The sequence below is a fragment of the Danio rerio genome, chromosome 14 (genome assembly GCF_049306965.1).
Source record: "Danio rerio strain Tuebingen ecotype United States chromosome 14, GRCz12tu, whole genome shotgun sequence".
NCBI classification, from domain to species: domain Eukaryota; kingdom Metazoa; phylum Chordata; class Actinopteri; order Cypriniformes; family Danionidae; genus Danio; species Danio rerio.
In genome coordinates, this window is record NC_133189.1 from 46,196,495 (window position 1) to 46,211,956 (window position 15,462).

A 15,462-nucleotide genomic window follows, 5' to 3' on the forward strand; every position below is an offset into this window, starting at 1 on the left:
AAAACTCACAGTAATATGTTGTATTTATAATTTTGTTGTGAAATTAGAGCAGGAATCATGATTGCAGCAAATTACTGTAAAAAAGGCTATATCCTCTATAGGTTTCCAACTTTTTTATTTCATTCAACATAGATATAAATACAAATAAACTTTATGCTTGTATTACTTTTTTGATATTTAGAAAAAACACAATGTTACTGAAGCCCCCAAAACAATTTGGTTACATCTTCAAAAATAACTTGAAAGAAAATCATCCTGTTTTGAAACGACATAAATGTCAGTAAATTTTCATTTTTGGGTGCACTGCACCTTTATTTAATTTTATAAGGTTAACATGGAAATATGAAATAATTTTTAATAAACAAAACTTAGTGCTTAGCCAAAAACGTATTAAACTGGAACAAAAGTAATTGATTCATAAAACCGAACACTTTTAAACACCCAAAATAATTTCGAAGTCAGGGTAAATGTCAGAATGAATAGCCTAGAAAAGCCTGGTTCACAGTAAAATATATTTAATCCTACAAGGTAATACTGTGAAATTGATGAAATTAATGAACGTTACTATCTACTGTGAAGTTACACTATATGGCTGTAATTTCACAGTAATATAACGTAATGCAACAAAATCACAGTGAATTACTGTAAACTAAAAAAATCTCACGGTGATTTGCTGTGAATTTACATACAGTATTTTATTGTAAAAGTAATGCAATTATTAGCCAGTAATTTACTGTGAATTTGAGGTCAAATTTTTTACACTGTATGAATATCACATTAGATGTTTGAATTATATTATGTGATCTTCATCTTGACTTGGCAACATGATGGTTGTGGCTTCGATTCTTATGTCTTTCAATTTTTATTTTTTAATGAAGAAACATTTGCAAATCCCAAATAAATCTTATTCTTTCTTTCACATGCAAGTAGTAATCCACTATTCTACTTTTAAAGCAGTGGTAGTACATTTTTGTGGTTTACAAAGTTTCCAAATAAAAAAAGGTCACAGGAAGTGTGTGATGTCACAAAAAAAGACACCACAGAGGTGTACAGTGTAAATCTGCAGTAGTTTATTAAAGCAAGGCAATCAGAGAAGATGAGAATCGTGTGGATTTCTCTCATGCTTCTATGCAGGATAAGTAAGTGTGCAATTTAAATATATTTTATTTATATATATGCATTTCTTTGATATTCCAATACGCCATCTTTCACGTTATTAAATGTCATTTTATTCTCACAGAACTGAATTACTTTGTCTCCCACAATGTTTTGCATCGCAAAAAATAATAATTAGTTCTTAAACTAATTATTTATTCACTTTAAGATTTTTTTCTGATTTAATTTTTATTTTGAGCTTTACAGTTTTATTTTAACAAAGGGTTAAAAGATTTCCACAGCAGTTTCTAAAGAATGTGCACAAAAATGTTTTCTGATTTACTGCTTTTTCCTCTCCCTCTTATAGACCGAACACAATCTGAAATTGTTCAACAACCAGATCCAGTGATGATGGCCTCTGTTGGGGAAAATGTTACTCTGCGTTGCATAATTTTACAAGAACACAGTGACCCGATTACCTGGTACAAGCAGACTGCCGGACACCAACCACTGGCTGTGGCAATGACGCAGAAATTAGCCCAAACTCCTGTTTTCTTCAACAACTTTCAACCCTCACATTTTAGCATTGAGGTAGAGTCAGAAACATGTAATTTAAAGATTTACAATGTCACTTCATCTGATGAAGCAACATATTACTGTGGCTGGAGAAAGTATGAAACATATTTTGGCAGAGGCACATATTTAGCTTTGAAAGGTTTGTGTTTTTATCGTTAAATATGATTTCTTATTTAAATAAAAATTGCATTATTACTGTACATTTGGAAACTCTAAAATTCTATGACAATCTTTATTTCATATCATTGTTATTATTTTTAGACTATTTATGCTATAAAATCACTTTATATATTTCATATAATCCTCTAAAATGTTTTGTTTAGGTTCAAAAAACAACCAACACAAGTCAAAGGTGTCTGTAGTTCAGCATCCGGCATCTCATTCGGTTCGTTCTGGAGATGCACTGATGCTTATATGCTCTGTATTGTCTGAACACAGCACAGAGGATATCAAAATGTTCTGGTTCAGATCAGATTCCGGAGACAAGCCTGTTCCAGAAATCCTGTACACTAATAATCAATCTCTTCAATGTGAGAGTGATTTTACTCACAGCTGCACATTCAATCTGTCCATAAATACAGTCAGCCAAATGGACACCGGCACATATTACTGTGCTGTTGCCACCTGTGGAAGAATCCTGTTTGGCAATGGGACAAAAATAAATATGGGTAAGTGCATAATTGTTTTCTTCACATTTTTAGATTTTGAGTTCCACCATTTCACTAAAGTATAGAGCTTCTTTCTATGACACTTCTGAAAATATGTGCAATGTTGGTGCAAAAAAAAGCAATAATTATTTTTAAATGCACAGCTATGCCAAGCATTTTTAAAGAAAGTTTTTTTTGGAATTTATGGTAATAAGATATAAGATGGTTATGAGATATAAGATGCATTTATTAATTTTATTTTGTAATTAGCATAATCTTTCTTTCACATTTAAAAAAAAATAATAATAATATCAACTTAATTTATTGTATTAAAAAGGGGCCATGTTTATTTTCAAAAAGAACACAGAAGTGTTCAGAAGTGTTAATGTTTAGAGGAATACACTTAATTTTCAATCACAAAACACACACACACACACACACACACACACACACACACACACACACACACACACACACACACACACACACACACACACACACACACACACACACACACACACACACACACACACACACACACACACACACACACACACACACACACACACACACAAAAAACACATTGTTATTCTGAGCAGCTCTCATTTTCCTCATAAAAGCAATGGTTACAATTAAATGCACAGCTATACCAAACATTTTAAAGAGAGTTTTTTTTTTCAGGATTTATAATTTATACGATATAGGATGGTTATAGGGTATGGTCCATTTGAGTATTAATAGCCTGTCTGGTTAATATCTGTTGATCTGCTCCTTCAACAGACATTTATCTGACTATAAGAAACTTTGCAAGTACATGTCAACTTACACTAATCCTAACCCCAACCTAACAGTCTACTTATAATCTAATGAGAATTAGTTGCAATGTAACTTAAATTCAACACACGGACCACCAAAATAAAGTGTTACCAATATAAGATGCATTTTATTTATTTTATTTTGTAATTAGCATAATCTTTCTTTCACATTTAAAATAATAATAATAATTAAAGAAAAAGGGCGTAATTGATTGTATTAAAAAGGGGCCATGTTTATTTTCAAAACAGTGTTTAGAAGTGTTCATATTTAGAGGAAACAACGCAAATTTTCAATCACAAAAAAGCATTGTTATTCTGACCAACTTATTTATTTTCAGTAAAAAAAAAAACAAAAAAAAACTTATTTGAAATTGGAATAAATCATCACTTATTTTTTTATAGAATGCATTAATGCAAAGTGTATTACATTTTATTACATAGTAACATTTCACACAAACCTATACTGAACAATTCAAATAAATCCAGCGGAACCAAAGAAGGATTTTGCCCTATAGCAATTTAATTTATGTATTTTTAAATGTTTAATCTAAACAATAATTGTTCATTAATTATGCATTTTAACATTCTGTTCTACAGTAGAGCCGGTGGATCATCTGCTGATCATCCTGGGTGTGTTGTTGGGTCTTTGTGTGGTTGTGATCATTGCACAGATTATATCAAGGCATATAAAGGAAAGACATTACAACGATGAAGGTGAGTGTTTGGGGCTTGATTTAAATCAAATATAATTAAATGCAAAATTAGAACTTCTATTTTAAGCTGCTTTGACACAATCTACATTATTTAAGCTCTAAATAAATAAACATGAATTGAATTATTCATTTAAAATATGTATGATCTAACCTTTTATTTAATCATTACCACGTGGAAATGACAGTTTTAATCATTTATTGATTGATTTCTTGATCGATTGTTTTTCAACTAAAAAAGGGCTATACAACAGTGAAAGGCGACATCCCTCAAATCAGGTAAGCATCATAAATTAATTTTAATTCAAGTATTGCATGTATTTCATAGACATATTATTATTATTATTATTTTTGTTTTCCATACATTAAAAATTACGACTAAAATTAAAATGCTATTTAAATTCCAAGAATTTAATTTTAAATAATACATGTAATATTAAGGATATTTCCTATACACAGAGAACATACCAAATACAAGTGTTTTCATTAACTTATAAATTTATAAGATTAATATGATTTATAATTAAATTATTACAAATCTCCAAATATGGAAGAAATATTGTTCTGCTGTCATTCAGCATGACAGATTTATGTAAAACTTTAACGACATGCTTATTCTGATCTGTACATACTCAATATATAGAAATGTTATTTATTTTACCACATTTTGTTATAGTGTTAATAAATCTTCTTGCTGATAAGTGGATAATTTGGTGGTTTGAAAGATAATAAAACCTGTTAAATATAATTTTTAGTCTAAACATGCCAGAATATTTTCTTTTGTTGAACTATTACACTGAATGACGTTTTTGCAGAGGTCTTCTGTAAATCAAAGTGCAAAGCAATTTATTTAACTATTATTATTTCATAAATGGGTCTGAAATTAAAATTAAAATGAAGCTTAAATTAAACAAGTTTTTAAGATCTCACATTGTCTTTTTTGTTCATGTATTGTTAAACACTTTTGTTGTTTCAAGTTTCATTGTATAGTTAGTACAGTAAAAATCTTGCTGCCTTCATTTTTTTTTCTAGTTCAAATCACTTATTAGTTCAGATCAATCAAACTGGCTAAAAATTCTTGCATAGCCTAAGAAATGTAGTTGAAACCTAATTAAGTTAAAGTAACAAAATAATAAATAAAAAGAAGTAAAAGTAAGTAATAAAACATTTGTAGTCTTGACTCTTTGTCGTATCATTATTTAAAGTGTACATTGTGCATTGTACAGTAGGAAATTACTCATTTAAATGCTAGTGCATAGTAGTTCATGATACAAAATGTGTGTGTGTGTGTGTGTGTGTGTGTGTGTGTGTGTGTGTGTGTGTGTGTGTGTGTGTAGATAATGCGCCTGACTGTTAAAAAAACAGAATACATTTAAAACTTTGCATCTTTCCACAATGTTACTCTTGTAGGAGCAGGATACAGGGGAGTTGAATTATGCTGCACTGAATGTCATAGAAAGAAAACACAGAAGAGTGCACAGAAAGGCAGAAACTCCTCAAGACGGTTTTTACAGCCAGGTCAATTACTCCAGTGTGACTGACCTGAGTACAGCTGAACCTGCAAGACAATAAAATCAACCTTCAGCACATCTGCTCTGTACAGTACACTCAATATTGTGATTCATTTACTAGCGGAGTCTAATATTGTGCAAGTTCCATTAATGCATCTAATTTTGTTTGTGTGTACTCATAAGATATATCTGAATTTACACAACTGTGATAACATTATTTATTTATTGTTCAAATCAGTTATTGCTTTTAAATAAAACACATTATTACTGACAGATAAAGATTAACCCACCAGAAAAGTTCTCCATATAAAGATAGAAATAAATGTATTCGATTACAGAGATACAGTATTGAACAAAAGTTGTGTCCCGTGGCATTATTTTGACCTAGAAACTGCTGTCATATATGTTGAAGTACATGTGTTTTTAGTAACATTGTAGATAAAAGATGTTTACTTTTAATTTACTAGACAAAAATATAGCTTAAATTATTCAACTTTTTTCATGCAAAGGTTTACACAGGGTATGTGCAGGAAGGTAATTTCAATATCTTTTTAAGACTCTTGAAAGACCTTATCAGAATATTTTAAGACCTCATCGCCACTTCAAATTCTAATCAGTATCAAACCTTTAACTTAATAAACAGTTGTTAATAAACAGGTGTAGTTAAATAAATCAATGGAGCACAACCATACAGCAGATCTCAGATAAGCTCGGAAGAAACAAAGCTTGAAAGAATAAATTACGCTGTTGTTTTTTTAGCAACAGGCTTCAGGAACTGTTTAAAATCGTCTTTCTCCAACATGGAGTACACGAACATTTTCCCATTTTGCTGTCTGTTTTGCTCGCTACTTGTGGAGAGTGTCACATCACCTTCCCCCGTTTGTCGCAAATTAAGTGACATCAGCCGGACGGAGAAGCTTGGCCGGACGTGCCCCGGCCCGAACCAATCACGCACACTGTAGGAGGTATATGTATACAGTATATATATATATATATATATGTATATATATATCAATGTATGTATATATATATATATATATATATATATATATATATATATATATATATATATAATATATGTATATGTATATATATATATATTCATATATATTCAATACTGAGTGTGGTTTCCTGATATATATATATCAGGTTTTTTCTGGGTGCTCCAGTTTCCCCCACAGTGCAAAGACATGTGGTACAGGTGAATTGGGTAGGCAAAATTGTCCATAGTGTATGAGTGTGAATAAGTGTGTGTGGATGTTTCCCAGAGGCGGGTTGCAGCTGGAAGAGCATCCGCTGCGTGAAACATATGCTGGATAAGTTGGCGGTTCATTCCGCTGTGGCAACCCCGGATTAATAAAAGGACTAAGCCAAAAAGAAAATGAATGAATGAATTTTGAAGGTGTTTAATATCTGGCCAAATTTGAAGCATAGTGAGATCATCTGACTTGTAGAGTCTTTTGTTGTATTATCAACACAATAAATACTTTTACTGGTTAAGTTGAGGGTTGGGGATCAACTACTCTAATTTAATATTGGAGTCTAACCAAATAAATTATCTCTACATTATTTGGTGCCGTAGGAGAAGATAAAATATCAATATTAATATCAATACCCAAATAATAACACAACATCTGTAAAATAACAAAAAATGTACTGGCAAAGTTTTTGTACCATAATATACAGTACATAATATACAGTTTAAAATATTAAAAATGTTCATAAAATTACTTTATTGCAAATAAACAGAGAAAAATAAAAACATGAATAACAAAATACAGAAAATACTAATTTCTGGACATAACAAGTGCATTGTACTAAACTAATAATTTAAATGTAAGTACATAGAAATTAAGTGCACTTACACTTACAAAGTGTGACCAAAATGTGTTAATTTTTGGATTTGGAAAATGGGATGAAAACAGACTTAATTGCTAGAATAGCATGTAATATACTCAAATAATAATAGTAAAAAACTATAACTCATGAACAGGAAGTCACAACGACAAAAAAATAGATACTTCTACAAAATGTGAGACATAAACAGATTTATCAGTGAATGAATCAATAAATAAATCGACTCAGACCTGAGAATTATGCAGAAATGCTTGAAGTAAATCTCAGTTATTTACTCTCAGATACTACAACCCACTGTATCAGCAGCCCATGAAAGCTGAGCAGTACACACTTACTAGATTTGGTTCCATTTCCGGACACTCACGAGAGCACATTAAAACATATGTTGCACAATAACAACACCTTCATCATAGTGTTGCACTAATAGTGCAGAAAAAAATTCCAGTTCACAGCTACATCAGAGTCTAAGGAAGAGTACTGATTAAAATTGTAAAAGTAACATTTTTGAGTTTCGCTTGATCAGCACAAACAAATCTAAGTGAACAAAATAATTTGTTGGTGTATTGCTTTAGAGAATTATTGACACTTATTAATAGCAGCATATAATCTTTGAGAAATTAACAGGAAATATTGGTGTCCCATATGATGTTTAACAGAACAAGGAAATTTTCAGTGTGTCTGATAATATTATTTTCCTGTAGAAAGTTTTATTTATTTTATTTCGGCTAGAATAAAAGCAGTTTTAAATTTTTAAAAATCCATCTAAGGTAAAATAAATAAACAAATAACTGTCTCATTTTCCACTATGAAAACACAATCAAATTGACAATAAAAATGACATTCTAATTTGTGGGTGAAAGCTGTAATGTTGTCATGCTTGAAAATTACAAGATAATTACAGAAAATACAGATATACAGACACTGTATTCTTTACAATAATTCTTTACAATTATTTACAATAAATTTGCCAATTACAAATTCAAAATAAAGTACATGGTAAATTAATGAACATTTTTTTTCAATTCACCATTTATTTATTTTTTTTGCATACAAAAAAAAAGTATATTCAAATGCACTCTCTGCTGAGATTTTCCTCCAGATTGAATGTTTTTCTGAGTGAATCACATGTATAGGCTACATATGTCACATTTTCATCATCAGGGTCCTGAATAAAAAAAGTGCCACATTTATCAAATTAATACATTTAAAATCACATTTGTAAACACAGCACTAATAATTAATACTGGCATAGAAATACGCTACACTTATTAATTCTCTAAATTTATAAAAGCAACTGGAAATCGTCATATTATAATATTATTTACATTCTCTTTTGTTGCGCTGATTACTTCGTTCTAATTTCGCAAGTCACTTAGGATAAAAAAAAAATGAAAATGTAATGTAAACGAAACAATATTGTGCTCCTGGTGATGATTTATTGTCTATTTTAAAGGCAATTTATTTTTTCAAAGCAGAACAAAACAACAGATTAAACAGTGTCTACAGTAGTATCAGTGTCTAATGCTACAAACGAATTCATTAAAGCATTACTAAAAAATATTATTTTTTCTTTAATAGACAACAAATTATCTTACCTGAGCATTCCATTGCTCTCTAATTTGATTGTCTTGTCTAGAGCTTCGCACTGTGTGAAAAGATGCAGAAAAAAAAAAGTCTAAACCTCTGCTAAATATGAACGCAATGAAAGCAAAAACTAGACCTCCACAAAGTCCCAAAGCACACGCCAAACCAAGCACCGCTGGATAGAGCCTTTCATCTGAAACATTTGCTGAAATAAATGGACATTAATGTTTCTGAGAATACATACACGAACTTGTAGAAGATTCATTTTAGTCACAAAATGAGAGAAATTGATCTACAAATAATTACATTTTTCTGTTGTGCTGTTTTTATTGCATTTTTGTTGACACGTTTTGTTGAAATTCGATGTCTCAAATGCTGCAGCTTGATGACCTGGGATAAACGTAAACATAAATGTAAAAATGCATAAATTAAATTCATAAACGTCATCCTGGATCACAAAAGCAGCAATAAATGTCAATTTTTAGACATTGAGACTTACACATCACATTAACATGGTTTGTTAGAATGGAAACATATTTAGCTGTGAAATAACTTGAAAATCTAAAGAGTGAGAAAATCACCTTAAGAGTTGAACAAATGATATTTTGATGTATTTATGGTAGTAAATTTACTAAATGTCTTAATGGAAGATGACCTTTCTTTAATATTCTAATGATTTTGGCATAAAAGAAAGTGATCATTTTGACTCATACATTTTATTTTTGGCTATTCCCAGGGTCAGAAAATATAATTTTCATTTGTTATACATGCTAACTACAAATAGGCTAAAATATGTAACATAATGAAATCATTATAATGCATACATTGTTTTTGACAATTATTGTGCTGATTTAAAAATAAATGTTACCTTTAATTTTCAGATGTGTTCCACTTCCAAACTCAATATAAAATGCTCTTGATGCACAATAGTACACTGCTTCATCAGACTGAATGATGTCGGAGATTGTCAGATTGGTGCTGCTCCTCAGTCGGATGCCCCAGAAACGTTCATTTTTAAATTCCTTGTAAAATATGGGCTCCATCAGTTTCTGAAATGCTGATATGACTCGAGGTTGTTGACCAGCAACTTGCTTGTACCAAAAAATGTTTTCTTTCCATGAAATACACCGCAGAGTCACAGTGCTGCCAAGCTCCACAGCCAATACTTTATCTGGCTGATCAATACGAGAATGTGCAGCACCTGGGAAAAATTAAAATGCCAAAAAGCAGCTTGGATATTCAACATTATTAAATAAATAGTGCAATATAGAATAGAACGGTATTTATTCAAGATACTATTGAAAATCTGCAATCGGATGGTTCAAATTAATCTAAATACTGAGGAAAATAACCTTTAGAGTTAAACAAATGATTTTTTGATGTATTTATGGTAGTAACCTAAATGTTTTCATGGAAGATGACCTTTCTTTAATATTCTAATGATTTTTGTCATGTATACTAGTATTAAATATAGTAACACTTTCTACAAAGAGGGTTATAGTGTTCATTTATATTAGTGTTCAAAACTTTTTTACTACAGTAAAAATTAATTTACTATTACTAATGAATCAACAGAACACAGTTTTAACATTGCAGACGGCATCTTTATAAATATAATTATGACAGACTAAATAATACTAGTAAATCAGTATTTAATGTGTTTATATGTAATATGTAGATTGAAAAATGAAATGCATCACAGTATCATAAGGATAACATATAGTATAAGCATAAGTTTCATAAAAGTAGCTATATCTGTCATAATATAATACAGGTAGTGTCTTACAGATGCATTTATAAAATTGTTATGCTTGATTATAAATAATTACAAACATCATTATACTTCTTTATGAGCTTTATAGAAAATAATAATATAATATGTTTACTTTATCTACTAAATGTGATCAGAATAACAAAGATCTTTAAAACTAAATAAATCACAGCAATGCTTTAAAATAAATATTTCCAAAATTATATTTAAAAGCAAATAAGCATGAAACACACAATGGTACTTACGCGCAACACAAAGAACAGTAACAAATGCCCAGAGAATCATTGTAGATATAGTATAACAATTTTTTGGGCTGTCTTTAAAATCTATCAGAGAGCAAAGAGTCTTATTGCAGTGTAGGAGGTCCTTATATACGTGCTGTACTAACCACACTTACCTCGAATAAATACCATTGGTTGAGACTCTAAAAAAAGGGGTTCATGTCACCCACAATTCTATAACAGTCAAAATCAGCGATTCATTTGTGTTTGTGTACGTTCCTTTTAAAAAGGATGTCTTTGAGGACTGATTGTGCAGATAAGCTACCAATATAACTAGACAACATGTAATGAAATATCTATCCCAGTTTCTGAACTGTTTTGTTGTTTAGTGAACTGGTAGATTTACAAATGAATTTATTTTGACACTGATACTCTCCACATCTCTTTATTAATACCAAAGCATTCACATCTTTGCTAATGAATCTAGTCTGTAAAAAATATTCAGAGCTTGTGATTCACAATGTTTTTTGTTTCCTAATTTATTTCAGTCTTTGAAATTGCAATATAGGACTTTGATCTCTGCTCCCAAAACATTTGATGGTTAAAAAAGTATAGAATTAGTTTTTTTTAAATTTATATTGATTTCTATTTTATTAAAATGATGTCCAGTGTCAGATATAAACATAACAAATCACTGTAAAAAAAAAAAAAATAAAATAAAATAAAAATAACTACTTTCTTATTGTAAAAAGATAAACAGGGGGCTAATAACTACCAACGGGTCCAGCCGAGATTCGAATCAGACACCTTGCTGTGAGGCCACATTGCTAACCACTGAGCCACCATGCCACCCCCTCTATTATTTTCACTAAATTATAATCATTTTATCCATCTGAAAAAAACATTTAACAAATTTTACATATCTGAAACGATTTTATTTATTTATTTACTTTTAATTACTATAAGCAGAGTTCACACTCAGCTGATGACTGATAATTAAGTGTGTTTGGAATGCTGTCCCGAGAAAGAGCCCTGAGCTCAGAAGTTCTCTGAGCCTGGGGCTCTCTCCCATTTTGTAGGACAAGAGGTAAGTCTGAGCTCAGGTGGTTCTCAACATCTCCTCTGAATTCAATCTTTTTGCCTGTTCTTTGACCTGAGTTTGTGCATTGAAGCTTAGTACTAAATGCTCATATATGGTGCAACTTTGGTTTTTTCAATTCACCTATAGCACATGTCCATATGTTAGGGGTGGGGTTAGGTGCCATGCCTCCTTTTTAAAATTGTACATTTTTGTACGATTGAACTCATACGAATTCGTACGAATTAGCCACTAAACTGACAAAACGTAAAATACTTACGCTTTCACTTGAGATCAAGCTGGAAACCCACATGAGCATGGGGAGAACATGTAAATGCCATCTGGTGCAGCCAGGCCTGGATTGGCTAATCGGGAGGACCGGGAGAATTCCCGGTGGGCCGGTCTGTTTTTTGGCCGCGAGGGCCGGTCCCCCTAGCTGCTTGCACTCTCAGCAGTCACACTTTTTCATCTATTTGTTTATTTGACTATAGCTTTCTGTTTTTTATTCATTATTTTGCCGCAGTGATGCTCTTTTTATTTATTTATTTTCTCGCAGCCCCATGAGCAAAATGCAGCCTGCAGGTTAACTAACGTTAATGATGATGATGTAATGTAACTATCGACCCCAAACAGCGGCACCTTAGTGATAATAAAATTGATATTAAGGAATATTACACCTGCTCAATGAAAATCAAATGATTCACTACATTAATAAATCTGAAATAACTTGATCAGAAATCTAAAAAGGGGAGAAAAAGATTGAGCCATTAAAAGAAAGTAGTGCTGTCTTAAGGGTCACAAGTCATTACTTATTTTTTATTGCCACAGTTAAAGCGCCATTGTGGTCTAGTGGTAAGCACGTTGTTTCAACGCCGTGGACCCATGTTCGAGTCTCACCTGTAAAATTATTATGAATTTTTTTTCATTTTTTTGTAAAGACATATAATACTGTTACGGTTTTTGAACATTTGAATTTCTAAAGCAGCAGTTTTCTTGAAAAAGACATGATAGTGAAATTAGAAACTGAATTGGAATCCGTCGTGAACTAAGGTGGGCCAGTCTGGGTTGAAACTCCAGGGCTGAAAATAAGTCCCACTCCGTGCAGCCGGAACTTAAACCAGTGAAGTTCTTGCTGTGAGGCAACAGTGCTAACCACTGAGTCACTGTGTCCTGGATTAATCTAGGAAAGACTGGGAGAAGTAGGGGTGGATGGGGGGATTCTACAAGACAAATATAACTAAGGTAAGAAATTTTGGTATTTAATAGTGAGTTTAGATTCATCTGATCTGTAAATCATGTGATGGCTAATGCTGGACTAGCCGTGGTCAATTATAAGCATGTGATCCTCTTGAAATTAGTTCATAAATAAACTTCACTGTCACACGTAAAAGTGAAAAAGGTGTACCATGAGGTGCCAGAATCATGGAGTTATTATGATGATTATTCTTACAGATTATTATTTATAATTACTTATTAATGTAGAGTGGAGAAGGGGTAGGACTAAATAAGCTTATGCTTCTTCTTACTCCTTTATGGACATTTGTATGTTAAAATGGATTTGCTAGTTTACCTATTTTTACATGTTTGAAATAAAGTCTAAAGGGAGGAGGATTTGAGCCAGGCTAAGCTCCACCCACTACATCAAAAGGGGAGGAGCTAGTCACCATTTGGCTCCGCAGTAAGAAAAACTGCATTTCCAACACAATCTCACTGCAATTCACAACTTTTTGATTTAGGAGATATTTTAAGTTTGTATGATCTCATTGGTACATTTTAGTAAGGATTGCTCATCATCCCTCAATGAGGGTTAGGTTTAGGAGTGAGATTTGGGGTCTGTACAAAAACACATATGCTTCTATACAAAAATGTTGCCACCTTTTCACAAATATGTAAAATAGTTATGAACTAGAAATAGTTGGAATAAAAAAAAGAAAACTACAACAACAACAACTGGCTACTTTGAATACTGATGAATACTTTATTTATAAAATCTGCACTATAAAAATGCCCTGATATTCACAACATGTTACTGTAATTTTCACAGTAAATTACATTAGTATCATTTTATAGGATTTAACTGTAAAAACTCACAGTAATATGTTGTATTCATAATTTTATTGTAAAATTAAGGCAAGAATCATGATTACAGCAAATTACTGTAAAAAGGGCTATATCCTCTAAAGGACTTCAAGTTTTTTTCATTCAACATAGATATAAATACAAATACACTTTATGCTTGTATTACTTTTTTGATATTTAGAAATAACAGAATGTTATTGAAGCCCCAAAAACAATTTGGTTACATCTTCAAAAATAACTTGAAAGAAAATACTCATGTTTTAAAATGACATGAATGTCAGTAAATTTTCATTTTTGGGTGCACTGCACCTTTATTTAATTTTATAAGGTTAACCTGGAACTACAAAATAATTTTTAATAAACATAACTTGGTGGTTAGCCAAAAACTTATTAAACTGGAACAAAAGTAATTGATTCATAAAACCAAACCCTTTTAAACACCCAAAATAATTTAAAATTCAGGATAATGTCAAAATGAATAGCCAAGAAAAGCCTGCTTCACAGTAAAATATAGTTAATACTACAAAGTAATACTGTGAAATCACAGTAATGGACGTTACTATCTACTGTGAAGTTACACTATATGGCTGTAATTTCACAGTAATTTAATATAATGCAACAAAATCACAGTAAATTACAGTAAACTATCTCACGGTGATTTGCTGTGAATTTACATCCAGTATTTTATTGTAAAAGTAATGCAATTATTAGCCAGTAATTTACTGTGAATTTGAGGTCAAATTTTTTACACTGTATGAATATCACATTAGATGTCTGAATTATATTATGTGATCTTCATCTTGACATGCCTATGATAACTTGACTTGGCAACATGATGGTTGTGGGATCGATCCCTATGTCTTCCATTTTTATTTTATTGAACAAACATTTGCAAATCCCAAATAAATCCTATATCTTTCATGTGCAAGTATTCCACTATTCTACTTTTAAGCAGTGGTAGTACAATTTCTGTGGTCTCAAAATTATTAGCCCTTTTAAGCTATATATATATATTTTTTCGATAGTCTCCAAAACAAACCATCATTATACTGTACTGGACTACTTCCTGCTTTGCTACTGTTCGGACGTTTTTGCCTACTGCTCCGCTCTTCGCACTCTTGCTTTTATATTTTATACCCTAATTTTAACTTGAGTGCTCAAACAACACAGCTTGAAGATCAGCATAGATTCTACAAACTTTCTGGAATACAGCTTTACTAACAAGAGGGGAATTACCCTCTAAACAATCCTCCCGCTACCAGCTATCAGCTGCTTACATTCTGGAGACGGGAAAACATGGCTGTAAAAATGCCTTTGGATCGGATTAATTCAGATTCTCACTGTTGTACAAACTGCCACAAACTTCTACAAAAGATTGCAGTTCTTGAAACGAAGTTGCTTGCGATCCGACCAGAACTTCAGCTTCATTGTGGATCCTCTCAGCACACAGCCAGTGAGTCCCATAAATCTGTTCCTGCTACTGTTTTGAGCACAGAAAAACAGAATAAAACTGTTGAA

The 15,462-nt window shown here is 31.5% G+C and overlaps 2 protein-coding genes and 1 long non-coding RNA gene across 44 annotated transcripts in view; 2 read left to right on the forward strand and 1 right to left on the reverse strand.

Moving 5' to 3' along the window:
• nitr13 (novel immune-type receptor 13) overlaps positions 1-6,108 on the forward strand; it is a 53,346-nt gene extending 47,238 nt beyond the window's left edge. For 16 of the 40 annotated variants that reach the window (XM_073921078.1, XM_073921076.1, XM_073921074.1 and 13 more), the window contains 5 exons: positions 1,463-1,810; positions 1,995-2,339; positions 3,731-3,847; positions 4,085-4,122; positions 5,254-5,705. In XM_073921078.1, the coding sequence (XP_073777179.1) occupies positions 1,504-1,810; positions 1,995-2,339; positions 3,731-3,847; positions 4,085-4,122; positions 5,254-5,415 (969 nt within the window). In that variant the 5' untranslated portion in view covers positions 1,463-1,503 and the 3' untranslated portion in view covers positions 5,416-5,705. 40 annotated transcript variants of the gene reach the window in all.
• LOC141377590 (uncharacterized) overlaps positions 1-15,462 on the forward strand; it is a 165,569-nt gene that overhangs the window by 51,593 nt on the left and 98,514 nt on the right. The gene's annotated exons all lie outside the window — the stretch shown is intronic.
• On the reverse strand, positions 8,223-10,954 carry nitr14a (novel immune-type receptor 14a). 3 transcript variants are annotated; one of them, NM_001130613.1, is given in 6 exon segments: positions 8,223-8,376; positions 8,807-8,856; positions 8,932-9,000; positions 9,102-9,185; positions 9,664-9,996; positions 10,812-10,851. In NM_001130613.1, coding segments are annotated over 6 exon segments (675 nt in total). In that variant the 3' UTR covers positions 8,223-8,277.

Bases quoted from the DNA above. Each gene is read 5' to 3' on its own strand.
- nitr14a (XM_073921106.1), bottom strand. From the start codon at position 10,851: ATGATTCTCTGGGCATTTGTTACTGTTCTTTGTGTTGCGC. The intron at 9,997-10,811 runs GTAAGTACCATT...AATTTTTCCCAG, and splicing joins TACTGTTCTTTGTGTTGCGC to GTGCTGCACATTCTCGTATT. The intron at 9,001-9,101 runs GTAATTATTTGT...CATTTATTTCAG, and splicing joins AAACAGCACAACAGAAAAAT to CAAATGTTTCAGATGAAAGG.